The 23,924-nt window shown below is 44.4% G+C and overlaps 1 protein-coding gene across 1 annotated transcript; it reads left to right on the forward strand.

Annotated features, from left to right (window-relative positions):
- The first annotated feature begins 9,507 nt into the window (after positions 1–9,507).
- On the forward strand, positions 9,508–18,185 carry LOC114429895 (NACHT, LRR and PYD domains-containing protein 12-like). Its single transcript, XM_028398505.1, has 7 exons — positions 9,508–9,525; positions 10,250–10,451; positions 10,672–12,484; positions 12,574–12,747; positions 12,860–13,071; positions 13,872–13,898; positions 17,656–18,185. The coding sequence occupies exons 1-7, from the start codon at positions 9,508–9,510 to the stop codon at positions 18,183–18,185; spliced, it is 2,976 nt and encodes a 991-aa protein (XP_028254306.1).
- The last annotated feature ends 5,739 nt before the right edge of the window (positions 18,186–23,924 follow it).

Consider the following 23,924-nt stretch of genomic DNA (forward strand, 5'->3'; position numbering starts at 1 on the left):
ATCAATTTGTCATGTTTTATTTTTCATGAATTCATATCGATGATTGAAACTCATCAGAAGAAACATTTTCTCTTCAAGGGTTCATAAATATGTGAATCTAATATTTGCCATGAGGAGAAGTGTGTCAGTCCTCAGAGCTCAGACAGTAGCTGCTCATGTGTTTGTCCTTTCTATAGAAAACAGTCCACAGACTGTTACAGAGGAAGGTCTCAGTGCTTCACTCAGTCTGTTCACACTGTGACAGAAACACACATGAACACATGTTCATTTATTCACATGTTCACACATGGAGAGAAGTGACAGAATTCTGAAGCAAACACTGAATGTGTGTGTGCACTGTTCCACTTACAGCATGTGACATCAATAATAACAGCATCAGAGATGTTGGTGTGTTTACAGACTCACCAAAATAAAAGCCTGAGAACCAAACCTGGTCTGAGGCTCTGATGCTAAGCTAACAGCATGATTAGCCTGTTAGCATCTACATGAAGGATCAATAACAACATGCTGACTGTGTGTTTCTGTGTCATGTTGCTGTGTTTGTGTGAAGGTGTGAGCTCTGCTATGAGTCAGTGTGAGGACAGAGAGGAGGGAGTCCCTCCCTCTAAAAGCCCTCTGTGTGGGGACCATGAGAGCCGGACCAAAGCTCAGAGGTAAGAGGACCGTCTCTGACTGTCCATGACTCTTCTCCATGTCAGAGCTCACACTCACATTATTCACACATCTGTGTGTTCAAGAACAAAGCAGCAGCACACTGCACACTCTGCTGGACCTGGACCTGGACCTGGACCTGGACCTGGACCTGGGCCTGGACCTGGACCTGGACCTGGGCCTGGGCCTGGACCTGGACCTGGACCTGGACCTGGGCCTGGGCCTGGACCTGGACCTGCCAGCTGTGTGTCCATGAAGAGTGATTTGTCAAAGGATCATTCCATTGATTTCAAAGCTGTTGATCCATCTGAGGGTCAAAGGTCAGAGTTAATGTCACAGCTGCAGTTTGTTTCCATCATTATTAAACATTTAAAGTGTAACATGATGTTCAGCATCATTTTTCCAGAAGAAGCTCAGAGTCAGTGTTTGTGATTCTATCAGGATCCAGGATGTGAGAGCAGGCTCTGCTGGACCTGGACCCAGCTGTGTGTCCATGAAAAGTGATCGGTCGATGGGTAGGCCCATTGATTTCAAAGCTGATCAGCCATCTGATGATCAAAGGTAAGAATCACTCTGGAAGTGTCTCCATGCTGTGATGAGCTCTGCTGGACTCTTGGGGTTGTATGTGTCTGTTTGCAGGTGGTTGATGGTTTGGAGCATCTGTAGCACAGAGTAATGCATATTTACAGTGCTGCTTCAAAGTGTATGAATCATTTAAAATCTTCTATATGTCTGCATAAACATGACTTAAACATCTGCCTCACTGTACTAGAAAGGCAGCCCACTGAAACAAAGTATGGAAAGACATTTCAGTAATAAAACATTTAAATAAATGATAGATTCATACACTGTGTGTAAATATTATTGTGCTGCCCCCTATAGTCAGCCAAAATCCTATGTTTGAGTTGAGATTGTCCTACGAGGCTTCCGTAGTAGCATAATGGTTCCAGAGCCAAGTGGAAAGTTTCTGCTGTGTTTTTTCATCCTGCTACATGTTTTTTAGTCGTCTGAGAATATCTGTCTGTAAGTATTATGTTTCATAAGCCCTTACCTTACGTCATGCGCTCATAGGAGGCACTTTAAGTTATTTAAGTTTAAGAAAACGGGTTAAAAGTGTGACGCTAATAGCGCTAGCGACCTTATGGGTTTTTCAATGCAAATTAGCATTGTGCTAATCGCTAGCGGTTTATGCATTTTTCTGTTGTCTAGCTCAGCTATGTTTTGTCGGCCTGCAGAATTCAGCATTGATCGTGTTTCGGGTCATATTTATGCAGAAATATAGAAAGTTTGACCAACTTCCCAAACGACTGTAGCTGTCAGCCTATATGTAGCTAGGAGCTAGTCTCCTCCTCCTCAGATTCCCAGGGTCCTGGTTTGGATTTTTGCACGTACCTCACACTGCTGATTATTCTGACTTGAACACAGCCTGTGCAGAACTTTAAGGTGGCTTCTGTTCTTCAGTATTTTTGGTTGAATTTGGTCAAATTGTGATCAAATAAATTGTGTGATAACAGTTTTTCAGTCTCTTGTAGTGGCCATCATGGACACTGATCCAGCTCTGTGTCCATGAAAAGTGAACATTTCAAAAATGTTGATACCACTTTAAGTCCTGTTTCTGTAACTTAGCAGAGTTCTTCAATGATCATGTGGGTCTGCTTGGCTCTGTAAAAGACCCATAAGCAGGTCTGTGTTTGTAGATGTATAATAGAAAGTATCAGTATGTATTTATGTTGTCATGTTATCATCTCATGGTGGTTTCTGAAGGCTTTAAGTAAAGGAAATAACAAAGGTCTGCAGTGTGATGATATAGACTCTATATCATCACACTGCAACATTGTCTGACTGCGATTCATTACAAACCCATCCTGCTGCACATCGTTTAATGTTAAAGAAAGAGAAACATGATGAGTGGAAGATTTAACTGAACTCTTACAGCTGTGCTGGCAGCCATTAAAGCAGAATATGTGAAGAAGAACAAATTACAAACCTGCTGGATGCAGCTGAACAGTGTGGAGTCAGGATAGTTTTCATTTTTAATACACACATTTTGTGTATTAATTAATTTTCTTCACCAGTCTGTTGACTGTTGTGTATCTGTTTAAAGTGAAAACACATCAAAACACTTAGTGAAGTGATTGTGTTGTTAAATGCTGATGTTTCTGTCACAGACTGCAGCAACCCAGTGTTCAGACTCCTGCTCAGGACGCCATATTTATGGTGAGTACAAACAGCTTCTAACTACAACACAACAGTCCTGGTGCTCTACAGAGACCCAGAGCCTGACCCCTGAGCAAGCATTCACAGAGACAGAACTGTGGTAGTAATACTTATAACTACAGCAGCTGTGCATACACAACACTTCATATCTAATGTTGTAGATTCAAGTAATACATGTATGAACATAAGCTGTAATTATTCTGCCTTCACTAGTGTTTCCAACCAGCTTTACAGATAGCTAACAGTGGCTCCAATAAACACCAGGAAGCATCTTGCCGTTTTGAAGTTTACTGGAGTTGAATAATTGTTGTAAAACTATAACATACAGAAATAAATGCATATTACAATCAAGCAATAATTCACATTCACATACATCACATAAACAAAATGCATTCTGCACAAACATACGCAAAACATAGCTGAGCTAAACAACTGAAAAATGCATAAACCGCTAACGATTAGCACAATGCTAATTTGCATTGAAAAACCCATAAGGTCGCTAGCGCTATTAGCGTCGCACTTTTAACCCGTTTCCTTTAACTTAAATAACTTAAAGTGCCTCCTATGAGCGCGTGACAAGAGGTAAGGTCTTATAAAACACAATACTTACAGACAGATATTCTCAGACAACTAAAAAACACGTAGCAGGATGGAAAAACGCAGCAGAAACTTTCCACTTGGCTCTGGAACCCATTATACTACTACGGAAACCTCGTAGGACAATCTCAAACTCAAACACAGAATTTTGGCTGACTTTGGGGGGCAGCACACTCCCCGCCTGGTATACTGCTATACCACTACACCCCTTTCACTAACAATACTACTTCTGAAATGGGTCTAGTGTACACTTTAGGAGTGCCGTCTTTAACCACCCGTACGTCCACCCTACGCACTTTGCTGTCATGACCAGGATAAACATTTACAATGAGTCCAGTTGGCCATTCATTTCTTCTAACTTGCGAGTCTTTTAAGAGGACAATGTCCCCAGGGGCCAGGTTAGGCAAGTTTGCTTGCCATTTTCTTCGTGGTTGGAGCGTTGCAAGATATTCCATTCGCCATCGTTTCCAGAAAGAGTTGGCAAGGTTTTGTACCTGCTTCCATTGTTTTCGATACAAGTCCTTGAGATCAAAGTCTCCAGGCGGTACAGGAACAAGATTGAGTTTTTGTGTGAGAAGAGCATTTGGTGTTAGAAGATCGGGCTGTTCTGGATCTGATGACACAGGTACTAATGGACGGCCGTTCATTATGGCGGTGACCTCTGCCATTAGTGTGACAAGTACCTCGTGTGTGAGGTTTGGAGAATGTACCTTTAGCAGCATTGCGTCCAGAATGCGTCGGGCCACTCCGATCATTCTTTCCCACACTCCCCCCATGTGGGAAGAGTGGGGTGGATTGAACTTCCACGTACATTCCGCATCTCTCAGGTAGGATTGAAGCTCTGGATCCTCAGAATTAATCTGGAGTTCTTTGCAGGCTCCCACAAAGTTCGTTCCGCGGTCCGATCGGAAGAGCTTTGCCGGTCCTCTGATGGCCGTGAATCTTCTGAGAGCATTTATGAAGCTCGATGACGAGAGGGACTCCACTACCTCAATGTGTACTGCTCTTGACACTAGACAAGTAAACATTACAGCCCAACGTTTATTTTCCAGCACTCCACCTCTTGTCCGGCGGACACAGATGTTCCAAGGTCCAAACACATCCACACCGACATGTGTGAAAGCTGGCGCTTGAGTGAGGCGATCACCTGGGATTTCTGCCATTTTTTGTTGTTCAACTTTTCCTCTCAGCTTACGACAGGTTATGCATTTGTGAAGGACATTTGACACCAACCTTTTTCCTCCTAGGATCCACAGACCGGCAGATCTGACAGCTCCTTCTGTTATGTGTCTACCTTGGTGGGCGACCTGTTCATGATAGAACTGGACTAGCAGATTGGCGATGTGGTGTTTCTTTGGTATTACTACCGGTTGGCTTTGTTCTTGGGGAATGTCAGCAGAAGACACACGTCCTCCAATCCTGAGCAGGCCCTCTTTATCCAAGTTCACATTGAGGTTCTTTAAAAGAGAGTGTTTTGAAATATTTTCTCCATTGGTCAAACTTCTGATTTCGTTCTTAAATGTTTCAGCTTGAACAGCTTTTATGATTGTCACTTTTGCCTGTGTGAGTTCGTCCATTTTTTGTTCATTTGTTTCAGGGGATTTGGAGAGAGACCGAGCCTTTAGAATGAGTCTGGCCATTCCATGCACAAGCCGTTTCCAACTGGAGAAGCGTTCAAACCTTTGTGCTCCAAGGAGTGTTGTAACTGTTTTGGTAGCAAAGGTTGAGACAAGCGGGCGGACCTCCTTATCCACTGAGGGTTCCACGAGTTCGAAGTGTTCTGGCTGAGGAGGATGGTTTCCTTCACTTTTTCTCAAGAAGTCGGGTCCAGTGAACCAATTGGTTGTGCTAAGGAGCGAGGCTGGCACGTACCGTGTCCCGTGGTCAGCAGGGTTGCTTTCAGTGTTCACAAAGTGCCACTGACTGGGATCGGTTGACTTCCTGATGCGGGCTACACGGTTAGCAACGTACACATAAAATCTCCTGTTGGTGTTGTTGATGTAACCTAAAACAACTCGGCTGTCCGTGTAGTATTTTACCTTGTGGATTTTCATATCAAGTTCCTTCAGTAGCATGTCGGCTAACTCTACCGCCAAAACTGCCGCACACAACTCTAAACGAGGAACAGTGTGCACCTGCCGGGGAGCTAACTTGGACTTGCCTATGCAAAAGCCCACATGGACGTGGCCATTGGTGTCAACAGCTCTGATATAGGCTACAGCAGATATGGCAAGTGTGGAAGCGTCTGCAAAAACACACAGTTCTCTTTGACAGGTGGGTTGCAGTGATGTGTTCAGGTATGGTCTTGGTATTTGGAGTTTCTCGAGCTCCACTAGTGAGGTTTTCCATGATCTCCATTGTGTCTCCTTTTCCGGAGGTATTAGTGCATCCCATTCACAGTTTTCTGAGCACAGTTCTCTGATCAGGGCCTTGCCTTGCATTATGATGGGAGCGGCAAATCCAAAGGGGTCAAACAAACTGTTTACAGTGGAAAGAATACCCCTTCTTGTGAATGGCTTGTCATCCTGAGACACAAGGAAGGTGAAACAGTCATTTTGCAAATCCCAGTTGAGCCCTAAGCTACGTTGTAGGGGTAAGGGTTCTGTGCCAAGGTCAAGGTTTTTCAGTTCTTTTGCTCGTTCGTCTGACGGGAATGCTTCCATTACAGCTGGCCTGTTGGAGGCTATCTTGTGCAGGCGAATGTTCGAATCCGCTAACATTTGTTTTGTCCTTTTCAGAGTTTGGATCGCGTCAGCATCAGAGAGAAAGGAAGCAAGTCCATCATCGACGTAAAAGTTTTTCAGGACCAACTGTTTGGCCTCCTCGCCATACTCATCTTCCGCAGTGAGAGCAGCCTTTCTGAGGCCGTATATTGCGATGGCAGGGGAGGGGCGATTTCCAAACACATGTACAGTCATTCTGTACTCTCTGATGGGCTTAGCTGGGTCATTGTCTGTATGCCACAGGAATCGCACATAGTCACGGTGGTCTTCGCGGATGACAAAACAGTAGAACATTTGTTCTATGTCCGCTGTGACTGCGACGGGTTCCTTGCGGAAGCGCACCAGTACTCCTAGTAGTGTGTTATTCATGTCGGGTCCGCTTAGCAACACATCGTTCAAGGAGGTGCCTTCGTAGGTAGCACTGGAGTCAAATACTACGCGTATCTGGTTTGGTTTGTGAGGATGGTAGACGCCAAAAATAGGTAGGTACCAACACTCTTGGTCCTCGTGGAGTAATGGAGCTGGTTCTGCATGTCCTGACTCAAACATTTTCCTCATGAAATTGAAGAAATGTTCTTTCATGTGTGGCTTTTTGTCCAGCATACGACACAGTGACGTGAGACGTTTCACTGCCTGGTCTCGGTTGTTAGGTAGTCTGTTCCTTGTATTTTTGAAAGGCAGTGGTGCCACCCAGCTGTTAGTGTCATCCATAAACACCTCTTTGTCCATAATCTCTAAAAACAATTCGTCCTCTACTGACATGGCAGATGTGTCATCATTTGGAGTCCTGACAAACAGTTTCTTACTGAGAGGGTCATTTTCATCACAATCGATAAAGCTAGTTTCAGTTGTGAGCACCTTCTCTTTAATGTGGAATGTGTTAGTGCAGGAGTCAAATAGGGATGTGCGGCCATTGGGCAGCACTGAGGTGCGGTAAACACTGACACTGTTCGGCACATGAGCACCACCTAAGCAGACCTCACCTATTATGACCCAGCCGAGGTCGAGGCGCTGTGCATACGGGGCGTTGTGAGGGCCATTGCGGTGTTCCCTAACTTTGTGAACTCTGGGCACGTCACGACCTAGGAGGACAAGTATGGTGGCATTTGGGTCCAACGGTGGGATCTTGTCAGCTAAGTGTTTGAGGTGAGTGTGATGCTTTGTGATCTCCGCTGTAGGTATTTCAGACCTGTCGTCCGGGAGCATGTCACACTCGATTAAAGTGGGGAGTTGCACACTTGTTTTGCCGTTCAAGGACTCTACGATGAAACCATCAGCCAGCCGTGCTTTTGTCTCTCCTGTACCTAGACATGTTTTTAGAGTGTAGACTTTAGCTTCTGTGTGGACATCAAACATTTCAAAGAACTCACTTTTTGCTAAGGACCTATTACTTTGCTCGTCTAACACGACGTAGACCTTAACCGCTTTCTCTTTGTGTCCTGCAGGGTAAATTTTTGCCAGGCAGATTTTTGAGCAAGACCTTGAACTGTTACCTTGTCCGCAGATCTCAGTACATTTGGATATGATGGCTGGTGCGGGATCTCCTGCTTGCTCCCCGCCATGCGTCTCTGGGGCTGCAGCGTCAGGAGCTCTCCAGGGTGCTGATCCAGGATGCAATGCTGCGATGTGTTGGTTGCTTTTACACTCAGTGCATTCCAGGATTGCATTACAGTCTTTTGCCATGTGATTGACAGAGGAGCAGCATTTGTAACAAATGTTCTTTTCTTTCAGGATAGCTTTTCTCTCATCCAAAGTTTTGCATCTAAAACCACGACACTTGCGTAAGGGGTGTGGTTTATTATGAAGTGGGCATTGTTTGTCTGGGTCAATCACCCTTTTATCTGAGAAGTCATGATTGCTATCAGATGTGCTGGTTATTTCAGTTTTGCGAACAGACACTGAGGTTTTGAAGTTTGGTTTATTGAGTCTCTCTGGTTTTGGAATGTTTGGGCCGCCACTGAGTAGAGGAGCAAAGCTTGGATCATTGAGAGTGCGGGCTTTATCACACACAAACTTTACAAGGACTGGAAATGACGGGTAAGTAACACCGTATTTCTCCTTGTAGCAGGATGCTACATTAATCCACTTCTCCTGGAGGTGATATGGGAGTTTCTGAACGATGGGAGTGACGCCACGGGATGTGTCCAGGTAACTTAAACCAGGTAAGAAACCATCTGCACGAGCTGCATCTAACTCTGTCAGGATGTCTCCCAACTCCCTTAACTTGTGATTTTCTCTGTTAGCGATTTTAGGAAAATCTTCCAGTTTTTTCAGTAGTGCATTCTCTATCGCTTCTGGGGACCCATAGCTGTCTTCCAGTCTCTGCCATACCATTTTTACAGCTGCCGCAGCATCATAGATGTGCACAGACCTTATTCTTTTGGCCTGCTCTGCTGATTTTGGGCCCAGCCATTTACAAAGGAGGTCTAACTCTTGTCTTGGTGTCAGACTGAGCTCTTCAAGTGAGTTTAAGAAAGAAGCCTTCCAGGACCAGTAATTTTCCGGCCTGTCATCGAACTTTAGGAGCCCTGAGCTAACTAGCTCCCTGCGGATCAGGTATTTGGCTAAGTCCATTGTTGCAGAGGGAGTGGACTCATTAGCACTGACTACTGGCCTGGGCTGTGATGGTGTAGGCTGGAAGGTGTTAACTGACTGACCATAAGGTGGGTGAACTCTTTGGTTAGGGACAGCAGGGCTAACATATTGTGGGCGAGACGTGAGTGTGACATTTCTGGGTGAGGTTGGGGCATAGGAATGCTCTAGAGCACTGGTGGTGTTACGCTGTGGTGATTGCACCTCCGGTAACTCACTGAACTCATATTCATTTAACTCAGTAAAATGTGCATCACATGTGTCTGTCTCATTTTTTACAATCTCACCACTGTCCCTTTTGTTTCGGCATGCTGGTGGGTCTGTACTGCTGGGTTGTGTACCGTCATGGTGATTAGCCAGTGAGATAGTGACAGGTTTGAGGCGTACGTCTTCTTCACTGTTACCCGGGTAGCAGCCGTCACCAAACTCATTCTCTGCAGCTGCTTCCAGCACCTCAGCTTCTGCGATTGCTGCTGCAGCTGCGCCCTGTAGACGTAGTGCATGAAGACTGGCCTCGAGCTCCCCTCTCTTCTTTGTAGCTTCAGCCTCGATTGAAGCTTGTGCTTTCATCACCTCCGCTTCCTTTTCAGCAAATGTTGCTTGTGCTCGGGCGGCCTCTGCTCTAGCACGTGCTCTTGCGGCGAGGACGCTAGCAGTAGAGCGCTGACTGGCACGTGAGCTTGTGGAGCACTGTGATCTCACTTCGAGTGCTTCGTCTAAGATCTCCATGTTGCTGACTTTTGCCGTAGGTTGATGAAGACTTCCTGTATCCTGCGTCGACTTTCAGCTGTCTGCGAAGATGTCTTTTTACTATTCTGCCTTCACTAGTGTTTCCAACCAGCTTTACAGATAGCTAACAGTGGCTCCAATAAACACCAGGAAGCATCTTGCCGTTTTGAAGTTTACTGGAGTTGAATAATTGTTGTAAAACTATAACATACAGAAATAAATGCATATTACAATCAAGCAATAATTCACATTCACATACATCACATAAACAAAATGCATTCTGCACAAACATACGCAAAACATAGCTGAGCTAAACAACTGAAAAATGCATAAACCGCTAACGATTAGCACAATGCTAATTTGCATTGAAAAACCCATAAGGTCGCTAGCGCTATTAGCGTCGCACTTTTAACCCGTTTCCTTTAACTTAAATAACTTAAAGTGCCTCCTATGAGCGCGTGACAAGAGGTAAGGTCTTATAAAACACAATACTTACAGACAGATATTCTCAGACAACTAAAAAACACGTAGCAGGATGGAAAAACGCAGCAGAAACTTTCCACTTGGCTCTGGAACCCATTATACTACTACGGAAACCTCGTAGGACAATCTCAAACTCAAACACAGAATTTTGGCTGACTTTGGGGGGCAGCACAGTAATATCATGAAACACTAAACTGTTATTCTGCTCCTCAAAGTCTGAGAGTTTATACTCTGTTGTTCTGTTCCAGCTGCTGGAGGAGAACATTGTCAGGTTTGTGAAGGATGAGCTGAAGAAGATCCAGAAGCTCCTGAGTCCAGATTACCCAGAATGCTCAGAGAGTCAGAGGGAGGATGAGGAGGATGAAGAGCAGAGGAGCAGCAGAGAGTCATTAGTGCAGATCACAGTGCACTTCCTGAGGAGGATGAAGCAGGAGGAGCTGGCTGAGCGTCTGCAGAGCAGTAAGAGGATTTGAAGAGCTTTAACATGATGGAAAGAGGAAATGAAGTTTACATTTACACACTCTGCTGTTAATATGATGCAGACATCTGTGAATTCTTCTGACTGAAAACACAAACTGTTTGTCTACAACTGATGAACAGATTTCATGGAGACAGAAAATATTTATTTGACACATTTATTGTAGCGTTCACTTATTAATGACATTTATTGTTTGTTTAGGAACTCCTGCTGCAGAGTGTGGACGTAAACTCAAGTCTAACCTGAGGAAGAAGTTCCAGTGTGTGTTTGAGGGGATCGCTAAAGCAGGAGAGCCGACCCTTCTGAACCAGATCTACACAGAGCTCTACATCACAGAGGGAGGGACTGCAGAGGTCAATGAGGAACATGAGGTCAGACAGATTGAAGCAGCATCCAGGAAAGCACACAGACCAGAAACAAGCATCAGACCAGAAGGCATCTTTAAAGGCTCACCTGGAAGACAGGAACCAATCAGAACAGTGATGACAAAGGGAGTGGCTGGCATCGGGAAAACAGTCCTAACACAGAAGTTCACTCTGGACTGGGCTGAAGACAAAGCCAACCAGGACATCCAGTTCACATTTCCATTGACTTTCAGAGAGCTGAATGTGCTGAGAGAGAGAAAGTTCAGCTTGGTGGAACTTGTTCATCACTTCTTCACTGAAACCAAAGAAGCAGGAATCCGCAGCTTTCAGCGCCTCCAGGTGGTCTTCATCTTTGATGGTCTGGATGAGTGTCGACTTCCTCTGGACTTCCACAACAATGAGACCCTGACTGATGTCACAAAGTCCACCTCAGTGGATGTGCTGCTGACAAACCTCATCAGGGGGAAGCTGCTTCCCTCTGCTCGCCTCTGGATCACCACACGACCTGCAGCAGCCAATCAGATCCCTCCTGACTGTGTGGACGTGGTGACAGAGGTCAGAGGGTTCACCGACCCACAGAAGGAGGAGTACTTCAGGAAGAGGTTCAGAGAGGAGGAGCAGGCCAGCAGGATCATCTCCCACATCAAGACATCACGAAGCCTCCACATCATGTGCCACATCCCAGTCTTCTGCTGGATCACTGCTACAGTTCTGGAGGACATGTTGGAAACCAGAGAGGGAGGAGAGCTGCCCAAGACCCTGACTGAGATGTACATCCACTTCCTGGTGGTTCAGACCAAAGTGAAGAAGATCAAGTATGATGGAGGAGCTCAGACAGATCCACAGTGGAGTCCAGAGAGCAGGGAGATGATCCAGTCTCTGGGAAAACTGGCTTTTGATCAGCTGCAGAAAGGAAACCTGATCTTCTATGAGTCAGACCTGACAGAGTGTGGCATCGATATCAGAGCAGCCTCAGTGTACTCAGGAGTGTTCACACAGGTCTTTAAAGAGGAGAGAGGCCTGTACCAGGACAAGGTGTTCTGCTTCATCCATCTGAGTGTTCAGGAGTTTCTGGCTGCTCTTCATGTCCATCTGACCTTCATCAGCTCTGCTGTCAACCTGCTGGAACAACAACAAACAACATCTGTGCAGTCTGAAGGCTTTAGAGACAAAAGACACAAACCTGAACTAAAACACCTCCACCGGAGTGCTGTGGACAAGTCCTTACAGAGTCCAAGTGGACACCTGGACTTGTTCCTCCGCTTCCTCCTGGGTCTTTCACTGGAGACCAATCAGACTCTTCTACGGGGCCTGCTGACACAGACAGGAAGTAGCTCACAGACCAATCAGAAAACAGTCCAGTACATCAAGGAGAAGATCAGTGAGAATGTGTCTGCAGAGAGAAGCATCAATCTGTTCCACTGTCTGAATGAACTGAATGATCGTTCTCTAGTGGAGGAGATCCAACAGGCCCTGAGATCAGGACGTCTCTCCACAGATGAACTGTCTCCTGCTCAGTGGTCAGCTCTGGTCTTCATCTTACTGTCATCAGAAGAAGGTCTGGAGGTGTTTGACCTGAAGAAATACTCTGCTTCAGAGGAGGCTCTTCTGAGGCTGCTGCCAGTGGTCAAAGCCTCCAACAAAGTTCTGTAGGTGGATTTATGAACCATTTCAAACATGGCTGATTTTTATATGAACAACAAAACATTGACTTTGTGTTCAATCTTTTTTTTCTCAGACTGAGCAGCTGTAACCTCTCAGAGAGAAGCTGTGAAGCTCTGTCCTCAGTCCTCAGCTCCCAGTCCTCTAGTCTGAGAGAGCTGGATCTGGATAATAACGACCTGCAGGATTCAGGAGTGAAGCAGCTTTCTCGTGGACTGAAGAGTCCAGACTGCAGACTGAAGACTCTCAGGTCAGGATCCAGCTTTTTGATCATCAGTTAAATTCTGCTTCATGTTCATGTTGAAGATCTGTTGGATTTTCCTTCTTTCTTCTTGAGTTCATGACATGTTTTGTACCTCCAGTCTGTCAGGTTGTCTGATCACACAGGAGGGCTGTGCTTCTCTGGCCTCGGCTCTGACCTCCAACCCCTCCTATCTGAGAGAGCTGGACCTGAGCTACAATCATCCAGGAGACTCAGGAGTGGAGCTGCTGTCTGCTTTACTCAACAGTCCAGATTGTAGTCTGAAGACTCTCAGGTACACAGAGACCACAGAGCATGAGTCCTCCTCAGTCTGTCAGTTTAGCTCATATATCCACAGCTGTTGATGGATGGACTGAAACTGCAGAGAAGAAATAATCACTGATCCCTGATGTTCATCTTCCTCCATCATTAAGTGTCCATCATGTTAACTTCACTTTTCTTTATACATGTTCTTCATATCAAAATACATACAGACTGATTTTCAGTCACACTTAGTGCAGATCAAATACAAAATGATGCCCTACTTATTAATGTCCTCAGCTGTAAGAACCACTGAATTATTTCCACAAACAAATGTTCCTGAAACAATCCATATGTGAAGCTTCAGAGGAGACAACAACACAATGGTAGAAGGAGGAGTTCCTTCAGTCAGAGACAGAGAGCAGGGAGACACTACAATATTATCACTGTAAAAACTACACACAGACATGAGTGAATGTATTTATTTGAAGTGTGTCAGAAACTCTTCCATCCATGACACATGTGAACCAGGCTTGTGTTTGCATATAGAGTGAAAGGAACAAACAGTCAGAGACAGTGTGGCTTGTTTGCTGCTTTGGATAAATGCACAATGCTGAGATCAAACCTACACTGTTGCTGCATGAAGAGGATTTTACAGTAAAGCACTGACAGAGAGCAATATTTCACAGAATGGAGGACATGAATAAACACAGAGCAGATCAGGAGAGACTCTTCTGGAGTCGACACAGATGAGTTTCAGTCTGTTTGTGTGTCTCTGACAAACTGAGGAACTCTGCTTCATGTTGATCAGCAGTTTGGACTCATGTTGGTTAGAAAATCATTCTGACTGTGTTTCTTCCTGCAGGGTGGAGCATGGTGGAGAGCAGAGGTTAAAACCTGTTCCAAGGAGGTGTAAGTTTGACTCAGTCTTTCCTCATGTTATTGTGCATGAGTCAGTGTTCTATCAGTCCATCAGAGCTGTTGTAGCGCAGCCTCGGCGGTTGGATTTCTTTGGTGTTTACTGGAGTTTATTACTCCCCAGCAGGAGTTTTAGGTTCCAGCTTTGTCATTGGTTTTCCTTTTTTCTCTTGTTAGGGAGCTTTAGTGTGTTGTAGTGTCTCTGTGTTTGTTTGGGCACTGCTCAGCTCTGAGTTCATGAACTGCAGCCTAACACTGAAACCAGCCTGTGTAGCTGCCGATCTGAGAGTGGGGACGAGTGGGGAGGTGCAGACATGCTGTGTGTGGGTTTCCCCTCAGCCTGGGACATAACAGAGACAACCAAAGCAGACAAAAGACAAAATCCAATAAGAGACCACAAAGGGTTGAAAAGGTCCAAACACAGGAAGAAACAGCTCCACAGTCCAAAAGCAGGCAGGACTCAGACACAAAGAATCTCATCCAAAGGGTCAGACTGGACTGATGGACTGAAGAGTGAAGACACTGAGACACTGAGCTGTGAGCAGCATTATTAGGGTTAGGGTCAGGGCGATAAACGCCACTGTTTAAGAAAACGAGTTACCACCAAAATAAGTTTCACACGGGGTCTCTGTTTAAAGCTTTTAATCAATTAGTAACAAAACACGTTATCCGCCATGTTTCCCTGCACCGCTTCTTCCCTTTTTTCCCAATCTGCTACAAACGCCCTGATTTTCAGCACAATGCAGCATTTCCATTCAACCAATCACGGGCAGCTTTCCAACTGTCATGGCGGAGGGTTTATATGAAAACTAGAAGTTTCATATAAACCCTTTTTGGAAAGAAAACACTTTTTTCTGGATTTATAGCGTTTTGGAAGCAATCTCTTCATTTGTTAGGCGGGACAGCCGAAACCAGTTAAACAAGCTTTTACTGACAGCTCTGAACAGACCACATTAACTTATCATTCATTTTAGTGCAGCCGCCACAACTTCCATTTCACAAACCATTGTTTAATCTTCATTTATTATATTTCCTTTTATTTTGCTTTGTGCTTTGGTTTCATTCTGTAACACTGGACTTATTTTTATGAAGGTTTGAACTCTGACAGTGTTTGAACAGGAGAGAAAGGAGTATAAAGTGTGTAGTGAGGGCTTCACAGCCTTAAAGCATCTAGAATAACTGTAAAAAATAAAGCCCATCACTTCACGGATTTCACCTTTTGCGGGTTATTTTTGGAACGTAACCCCGCGATTAACGAGGGACCTCTGATGAGAAGGAAGAGACTGGGCTCTCAGCTGCAGTAAAGGGGGCAGGTCTGGCTCCAACACAGGTTTCAATGTGCAAGATGTCTTGCCCTCACATTCTTCTTCCATTTCCACTTGTCCTGAAACTTCGGCCTTCGCTGTCAACCTTCCTTTTCTTACTCACACTTGCCATTTTAGAAATGGGCAATAAAAAAACACAGATCACTGGCAAAACTGGGTGGTGAGAGTTTGACCATGTTTGCTGCCATCTTGTGGTGAAATGTTAAATATATATAAATAATAATCATTTTTAAAGGTGTGATTTCATCCTGTGGACAACAGTACTGGTGGCATATTATGACATTATTGATTTTATGACAGAGGCTTCGGCCCAGTGAACATATGAACTGGACTTTTGGTCTGTTCTACAGGAAAAACCCTCAATGATAATGCACCAACAATCCCAACCAAAGAAAGGAACATAAGGACAGAAGAACCAAACAGGAAAGAAAATAAAAATAACTATTGTATATATAACCTAGAAAATTTCACAAGAAATTTTGAGTGGGCCAATGCGCGCTCACCCACACTCTGCTGCCGGTCCGCCCCATTATATACCACCAAACCTCATTCCTGATCACCGGCAGATGTGAAAGATGCCACTGATGACATTTCATGCTTTTACAGTGTTTCTGATTGGTTTTATATAAGGTTTAATAGGCCCCAAGCTTCTCCATTCATTCTGAATGGAGGAATCCTAAAGATGTGGATGTGACTTTGGCTGCTATTTTATGAAGTTTGGTAAAAGACATGAACATGAGGACTCAGTATGATAAAGTCCAACTCCTTATGAGCAGTTTGCAGTTGAAATGAATGTTCTGTGTAGAGGCATGCCAGACTGATAGGCTTCCAAAGTTAGCTGGGTTTTGTCAGGGATCTCACCAGTTTCCCATTATTTCCTATGAGGGGGGTTAGGTCAGCTTAAGTGGCTTGCCTGTCAAAACAAAAAGTGGCACAGACATGGGGACTCAATATGTCAGAGGTCTAATGTTTATCTACATTTTACATTTTGAATGAAGGTTCTGTGTGAAAGCATGCCCAAACGCCATGCCTTCAAAGTTTTGACAGTGATTTGATGCCTGTGGGGAGGGTCGATCGCAGTTTTTCTGGATTTTTTCAAACACCGTTTATCCGATCGACACCAAACCTCAGAGGGTAGTAGTCCTGACCGAGCCGGTCGATTTGATGTATAATTTGTAGGGGTGGCTAGCGCTAGTTAGCTGTGTAATGAATTAGAGGCTTTTATTTTGAAAATCAGTGTGTGTCTGTGTAAGTGTGTGTGTGTGTGTGTGGGGGGGTGGGTTGGGGACACTCCCTAATGCATGTTAAAACATGTTTAAGTGTTTTATTTTGAAAATCTACACGTCAGCCATATCCTGTTATTGTGCAGGGTCTTTTATTTTGAAAATCCATGTTTGTGTGTCTGTGTGTTGGCAGGTGTGTATAGTGTGTGTCTGCATATTTCTGGGTGGCTTGTGTGTAGTTTACCAGGCCTAGTAAGGTCTGTAATGATTTGGAGGCTTTTATTTTGAAAATCAGTGTGTGTGTGCATGTGTGTGTGTATGTTAGTGTAGTTGTGTATTTTCCTGTATGGTTGTGTGTGTGTGTTTGTGTGTGTGTGTGTGAGTGTAGTTGTGTATGTTCCTGTATGGTTGTGTGTGTGTGTGTCTGCCTCTGTATGGATTAATACAGTGAAGTTACATTGGTTTGAATGAACCCAATGCATTGTTAATGGGAGCGGCCATCTTTGATGATGTAATCAGAGAAGTCAGTTACAGCACCTGTGGAGGTTACCATGGAAACGGCTCCCTCAGTTTTCGGCTTCCTCCCTGGTATTGTGACTTTTGCCTTTTTTTCTCTCTCTCCCCGTCGTTCGCCCACTGGTTTTTTGCGATTTACGTGAAAACCGTACGTCGGAACGGAAAGAAAAGTCATAGCACAGGTGTCCCGGTACAGCCGGACGTCCTGTAACAGTTTCAGGTCGCTCACATTAAAGCTGTGGGACTAGTTCCGCCGAAAATGTGTCCAGAAGAAGGAGAATAATACAGAAGCGGAATAAGTATTTACAATAGTAACAGTGGAACAATATCAGGATAGATCAGGAGGTCTGAGTCTGGTCTTTCAGTCCAGATCCTCCTCCAGACTCTGATGAAGGAGCTTTTGGATGATGCTCTTTATCCAATGATACAGTTGATGCTGCTGTTCTTCTCATGTTCTAAATGTGTCGTCTGTCTTTACTCACATTGCTGCAAATATCCAGTTTGTGTTTGAACACAAAGCTGATAGTTGTGTGTTTGTTCATTCAAACATTAGTGACAAAAAGTCTGATGATAAACTTTGTATGAATGAACAACACATCAGTCAGTAAAGACAGAATGAAGCCATCAGATGTGTCAGATGATAAACTGCAGCTGTGTCTTTTTCTCTCCATCAGATTTCTGTCAACTTGAAGTCGACACAAACTCAGTGAACACAAAGCTCAAACTGTCTGACAACAACAGGAAGGTGACACATGTGAGAGAGAAGCAGCCATATCCTGATCATCCAGACAGATTTGACTGCTACTATCAGCTGCTGTGTAGAAATGTTCTGACTGGTCGCTGTTACTGGGAGGTCGAGTGGAGAGGAAGGGTTGAAATATCAGTGAGTTACAGAAGAATCAGAAGGAAAGGAGACAGTGCTGACTGCAGGTTTGGAGGAAACAATCAGTCCTGGAGTCTGAGCTGCTATGATGATGGTTACTCTGTCTGTCACAATAACAGAGGAACATTCATCTCCTCCTCCTCTGGCTCTCACAGAGCAGCAGTGTATGTGGACTGTCCTGCTGGCACTCTGTCCTTCTACAGAGTCTCCTCTGACACACTGATCCACCTCCACACCTTCAGCACCACATTCACTCAGCCTCTACATGCTGGGTTCTGGTTGTTGTCTCCTGGTTGCTCAGTGAGTCTGTGCTGTGTGTAGAAGCAGAGTGTGTGGAAGTGACAGCAGCTTCAACTTTGTGCTTTAAATGTTGATGATGTTTCACTTTCATTTGAATCACTGACTGTGATTTCAGGTCAGAACATGTTTTTGTCTTAGAAGCAGTGAAATGAAGAATGTGAAGCTGAATTTATGATCATGAACTTTGACATGTCCTCACAAATGAAACCCTTACATTAAGAAATGCATGATTCCATGTTGTTATGGCTCTGATATTAAAATGTAGTATTATAATAGGAGTTAATGGACCTAAGTGGAAAACACCATTTAAAACTGCTGCAATACAAACACTAATAACTCCAACTCAATATTTTGGATCAACTTTGACATGACAGATATAAAATAATGCCTGAGCCTCCCAACTTGTAACATAACTTGTCTGTCCGTTCTTTCTCTGCTCGCTCTCTCTCTCCCTCTCTCTCTCCTGTCTCTCCCTCCCTCTCTCTCTCCCTCCCCCCCTCTCTCCTCTGTCTCTCCCTCCCTCCCTTTCTCTCTCTCCCCCCCTCTCTCTCTCTCTCTCTCTCCCTCTCTCCCCCCCTCCCTCCCTCCCTTTCTCTCTCCTCTCCCTCCCTCTCCCTCGCTCTCTCTCTCCCTCTCTCTCTCTCTCTCTATATATATATATATATATATATATATATATATATATATATATATAGAGGGTCTGGTGGACCATTTGTATATTACTACAGGTTTCATAGTTTTTTTTATGTTATTTATTTTATGTTTTTTTTCATACTTCTTGATACCACTTAGTATTTCGTGAGAATTACTTACTCTGATTACTCTTATTACTTACTCTATACTGGCCACTATTTACTTTGACAGCAAGGGAGAATATTTTTTCCAACTGACTAATAATTCAAAAGTAACATTTTCACAAAAATATTCTAGAAAGATAAATCACCTTTGAAATCAATCAAAAGACGATGTGGAAAAATTCTATATTTCTGCTGTAGACTGAACACAAGTTGAGTACCTTAGTCCTGACAAGTCTTTCCCAGTGTCCCTGCTGCTGTTTGACTAGTTTGAGAACGGGTTAGTTGGACTTCATTTCCCAGCAGCACTGTTCAGCAACAATATTCTGGTAAAGCTCCAGGTCGGCTCTGTACTGACGACCATTCACTCTGCCACTGCAGAACAAAAAGAGGGCATCAACACACTCCAAGTTTCCTCCATACCAACATTAATATTCTACATTGTTTCATGATCATCTCTCAAACTCTATAATCTTCCCCTATATCCCTCCTCATTCTTTGTCAGGGTGAACCAATAAACCACTATAATTCCTTGGAAGCTTCCCACAGGTGAGCAACCACAAGGAATCATGTATACTGACAGTCAAGAAATGCACCAACAACCAAGTTACATATTTGCTGCTGATAGAAGGTCTTAGGAATCAGATGGGCAAGCTTTATTCTACTGTTATGTAATGTATACAATGAAAATCTGACACAAATGAGGGCGGGTATATTGAGTCTGTGCAAACAAAGAAGTTTGTTCCCTGACATGAATGAATGTAACTGCAGCAGAGTAAAGATATCTTTGCTAAATTAGTATAATGTTAGGCCAATCAAATTTCATGATAATGTAATCACAAATTAAATGTAGATTTCCTTTAAATCCAATTATGAGACAGCTGTATTATTCAGAAACAACAGAATACAGAACAATCACAGTAGCACCAAAGGAAAGTGACTGAATGAGATGCCCTTTACATTAAACTGTAACCCGGAACTGTGTGACACCGTTTGTTTGTCTAATTTACAGACTGGCATGCCGAACATGTACCCACTACCACCAGTGTAAAATGCTCTGGACAGAAAGTTCCACTGAATGTTGGATGTGATGAAAGTGAGTGAGCAAACACTGGTGGTCTGGTCCTGACAGACCTGTAGATGACTCTGTCAGAGAAGAAATCACAGCGCTGACTTTCTGGGTTCACCAAGATCACTCTTGCAACTGCACAGTTGACCGTCTGATACCAACGTACATGGGGGTGGTAACTGAAATCCAACAACAAAACACTTAGAACAGCAGGAAGTGACAGCAGGAAGACTGCTGACTTGACAGTTGCCCAAAGGACGACCATTGACACCTTGCACAAGGAGGGCAAGACACAAAGAGGCTGGCTGTTCACAGAGCTCTGTCCAAGCACATTAACAGAGAGGGAAGGGGAGTACAAGCAAGAGGGAGTACAAAGTGTTCTGCCCAAACAGGGACTTGAACCCTGGACCCTCAGATTAAAAGTCTGATGCTTCCAATACTTCACTAGTACACTTCATGTAGTGCAGTGAGATCTGATTGACTTGCAATTGACCCTTTATACAAGGGGGATTAGCTCAAATGGTAGAGCGCTCGCTTAGCATAAGAAGGGGTCCGATTTTCTCGCTGTCGCACGCAAGGGAAAAAGTTGAGAAAAATGTGGAGCCCCGCTGTGCGCGGACAAACGTCTCGTGTAGCGGTATTGAGGCAATATTCCTGTTCATTATAAAGGAGTTTAAGTGAAATATGAAACAAATCATCTGCTATGGGCTGGACTCGAACCCGTAGTCTGTGCGACAATGTATAGAGTTGTTGGAGTGTTTAAATCCCACAACGTGCGTAAAATAATTAATGATTGATTTAGCTTAGTTTAGATATGTTTAAATATATTACAATATCAACAGATGTTTTTTAGTTTATTTAGTGTTTACTTTGGCTTTAACATGATATGCCCCGTCCAATGACTTGTGATGTTTACCTGTTTATGGTTTAATAATATGAACAATGAGCAGTCAACGTGTTTTTGTGTGGGAGCTTCTTTGATAAAGATCAGAGTGAATCTTAAATGTTTATATGATTTATCAGAACAAATATAAAACAAATACAAGTGAATACACACACACACACACACTGCATACAGGACTATAAAATACTATTCAGCCCATTCACCCATGTGAAAATATATACAACATATACAGGTCAAATATTAGGTCAAATATTACACAATGTACAATTATACAATAAAATTCAACAGCACTGCATAAAGACAGACAGGCTTGTTGATTTAAACATAAGAAAATTGCTTATATACAATATATACAGGCCAAACATTGTACAGTGTTTACTGTGGATGTTTTTGCTGGCGCAGCCACTCATCCAGAGACATTCCACTGGATGAACGCGAGCAAAATGTGGCATTACCATATCTACTGTGGCCAAACTCTGCTGTTTTAGGATGCCCACATTTGCTGCATGTGTTGAAGGTAACCCTTCTCACATGCTTCCTTTTTTGGACTCCACTCTCCTCCTCCAGAGCCCGCCGCCGCCTGTTCCTCTGAGTGAAACGGGACACAGTAGGAAGAGGAGCAGCAGACGCAGGAAGAAGAGGAGCTGCGCCTGCACCGGATGCTGCAGTACCAGAAGCTGCCATCACCACTGGCACAGTCATGTTTGGGTTCAGAACTAACGTGCCTAACCCAGCTGCTGAAACAGGCTGTGCAGTTTCTGATGCTGTGGGACCAGGTATTGTGGGCACAGGTGTGATGGGGCGCTCCCTGATGCGCCGGCGACCAGGCTGCAGAGGAGGAGCCTGTCCTTCCTGATTTGGTGGAAGTACCAATGTGTGTCTTGGGCCTGATATGACTGGTGCTTCATCCAGTGGTTCCCTCGGAGCAGTAAGCCGGGTTTGAGCCACAGGAATTGAGGCAGATGGAGCCGGTCCCTGATTAAGGACACTCAATTCCTGACTCTTCTGCCGCCGTTGAAACCTGAAAATACATCATTTGCAGGATGCTGTCCTTCTCCATTACTGGACGTGGATGGGTGGGGTGGAGCAGAGGCCTGAGGACTGGTTGTCAAAGATGGGGGGCTCTTTTGAAGATCATGGCAGGGGTCATCCTCACAGAGCACTGACACTGTGATGTCCTCCATGATCTCCTCCTGAAATCCCTCATCTTGCAGGTCCTCGTCATTTATTTGCTCCACCAACCTGTCCTCCTCTTCAGGGTTCTGGAGCACTGGAGTCAATGTTTTGCCTGTCTGGCTGTACAGATACTCCACCCCCAGCAATTCACCTACAAGAAAAAAACAAAAAAGAAAGTGTTCTTAATATTTTGTCCAGAACATAAAAGGTTATACAGATAATGTTTCAAAATACAAAAATGTGGATTGATGAATAAATGATTTATATTGGTGTTAAATGAGTATTTCTTGCCTGTGTATACTCCAGGAGGGCGGTAGCGCTCATCCCAGGGCTTCCCAAACACAACTCGGCTGAGCTGGTCCACAGCCTCTCGCAGGGCACTGCCATATGATCGGATGGAAGAGGCTCCTTTTACAGCCTCTTCCATCCGATCTTCATTCCATCGCATCAAGCCTTCAAGGAGATAGGCCTGAAAATGTGCATCACTGGCACTGGTTCCTAAAGGTTAAATAAAATAGGAAAAAGGGTCACACACACGCAAGATATGTGCTACATTTGAGGTACTATGAGGTTACATGCAATAGAGTTATGTAAATACATGAAAAATCATCATTATAACCAGAATTAATGAGGAAAAGTAATTAAATTAGTTTCTTGTGAGATAAGATCTGTTCTGACATCAGAAAAGGACTGTAATATTACTGTAGAATGTGACATTACTTTAAAGTAATGGAAACAGTTACAGTGCTTATAATACTTAAAGAGACACTGTAATCCATATGGGATACCTGGGATGAAGCGGTTCAAGTGGAGGTGGAAAGACTCCAGGGAGGTAGAGCCACGGGCACACCTGTAGCAGCACAGCTCCAAACCACCTTTCTTCAGTGTCCCCTTCTTAATGTAGAGTGGGAAGTTCTCTGGGTCTTGGATACACAGTACATGTTTCTGCTGTTCTTTCCATATTTGCTGGATCCGATCATGGTCCAGTAGAGGAACTCCCAGAGTGTCCTTCCCATCCACACTGTCAAAGTGATCAATCAGTGATCCAATCAGGCTGGTGGTCTCCTCCATCCCTCTGGTCCTCCTGCGGCAGTGCAGTGCCAACTCCCTCCGGGTAATGCAAGCACTGAGTGCCTTTTCTGAGAGGTGGCCGGTCTTCTTTGCTGCTAGCTCCCCCTCCTTTGCACAACGAAGAGCAGCGACATCCTCTGGATCCCATTCAAAGATGCACGTGGACAGACGTGCCATGAAGACTCCATAGAGTGGATGAGCCTCTGTTGTGACACCTGCAGCAAATCGCCGCATAACATGCCAGATGTCAAGGCGCACTTCGAGGTCATCCCACTCTGAAAACATGGCCTTAACACGAGACTGGCCATGCTGACTGCAGCAGTCTCTGTCCACATACATCACTTTTGGGGGCATCTGTCCTGCCTCCCGATAGCGCTTCATCAGGCCAGCTGCCATGGCATCCAATCCATGTCCCTCGGCAGCTGTGAGCACAGAGACAAGGACTTGGCCGTGTTCATTTCCCACATTTGTGCACCAAGCAGCTGTCCCTGAAGCAGCCCCAGCAAGTTTCTTTGTGAGCTATTTGGAAAAGGTCAAACAGAGTGTTCATTATGCACGCAAACATATTTATATCTGGCCAACATTCTGTATAGGTAAAATGCTGTGATACCTTTTTAGTGGAGTCAATCTTGAGCACAGACCCAAAGACAGATGTAATTTTGGCCTTGACCTCATGCAGTCGCCCCAGAACATCCCTGGCGTATACAGCTAACAGCCACTTAGGTTTAGGTATGGCAGGTAAGGGA

This window comes from Parambassis ranga, unplaced genomic scaffold (assembly GCF_900634625.1).
Source record: "Parambassis ranga unplaced genomic scaffold, fParRan2.1 scaffold_21_arrow_ctg1, whole genome shotgun sequence".
NCBI classification, from domain to species: Eukaryota; Metazoa; Chordata; class Actinopteri; family Ambassidae; genus Parambassis; species Parambassis ranga.

What these genes read in the sequence shown, in the direction of transcription:
- LOC114429895 (XM_028398505.1), top strand. An exon ending in GGCTGAGCGTCTGCAGAGCA is followed by an intron (nt 10,452 to 10,671) that starts GTAAGAGGATTT and finishes TTGTTTGTTTAG; the next exon opens with GAACTCCTGCTGCAGAGTGT. An exon ending in AAAGCCTCCAACAAAGTTCT is followed by an intron (nt 12,485 to 12,573) that starts GTAGGTGGATTT and finishes TTTTTTTCTCAG; the next exon opens with ACTGAGCAGCTGTAACCTCT.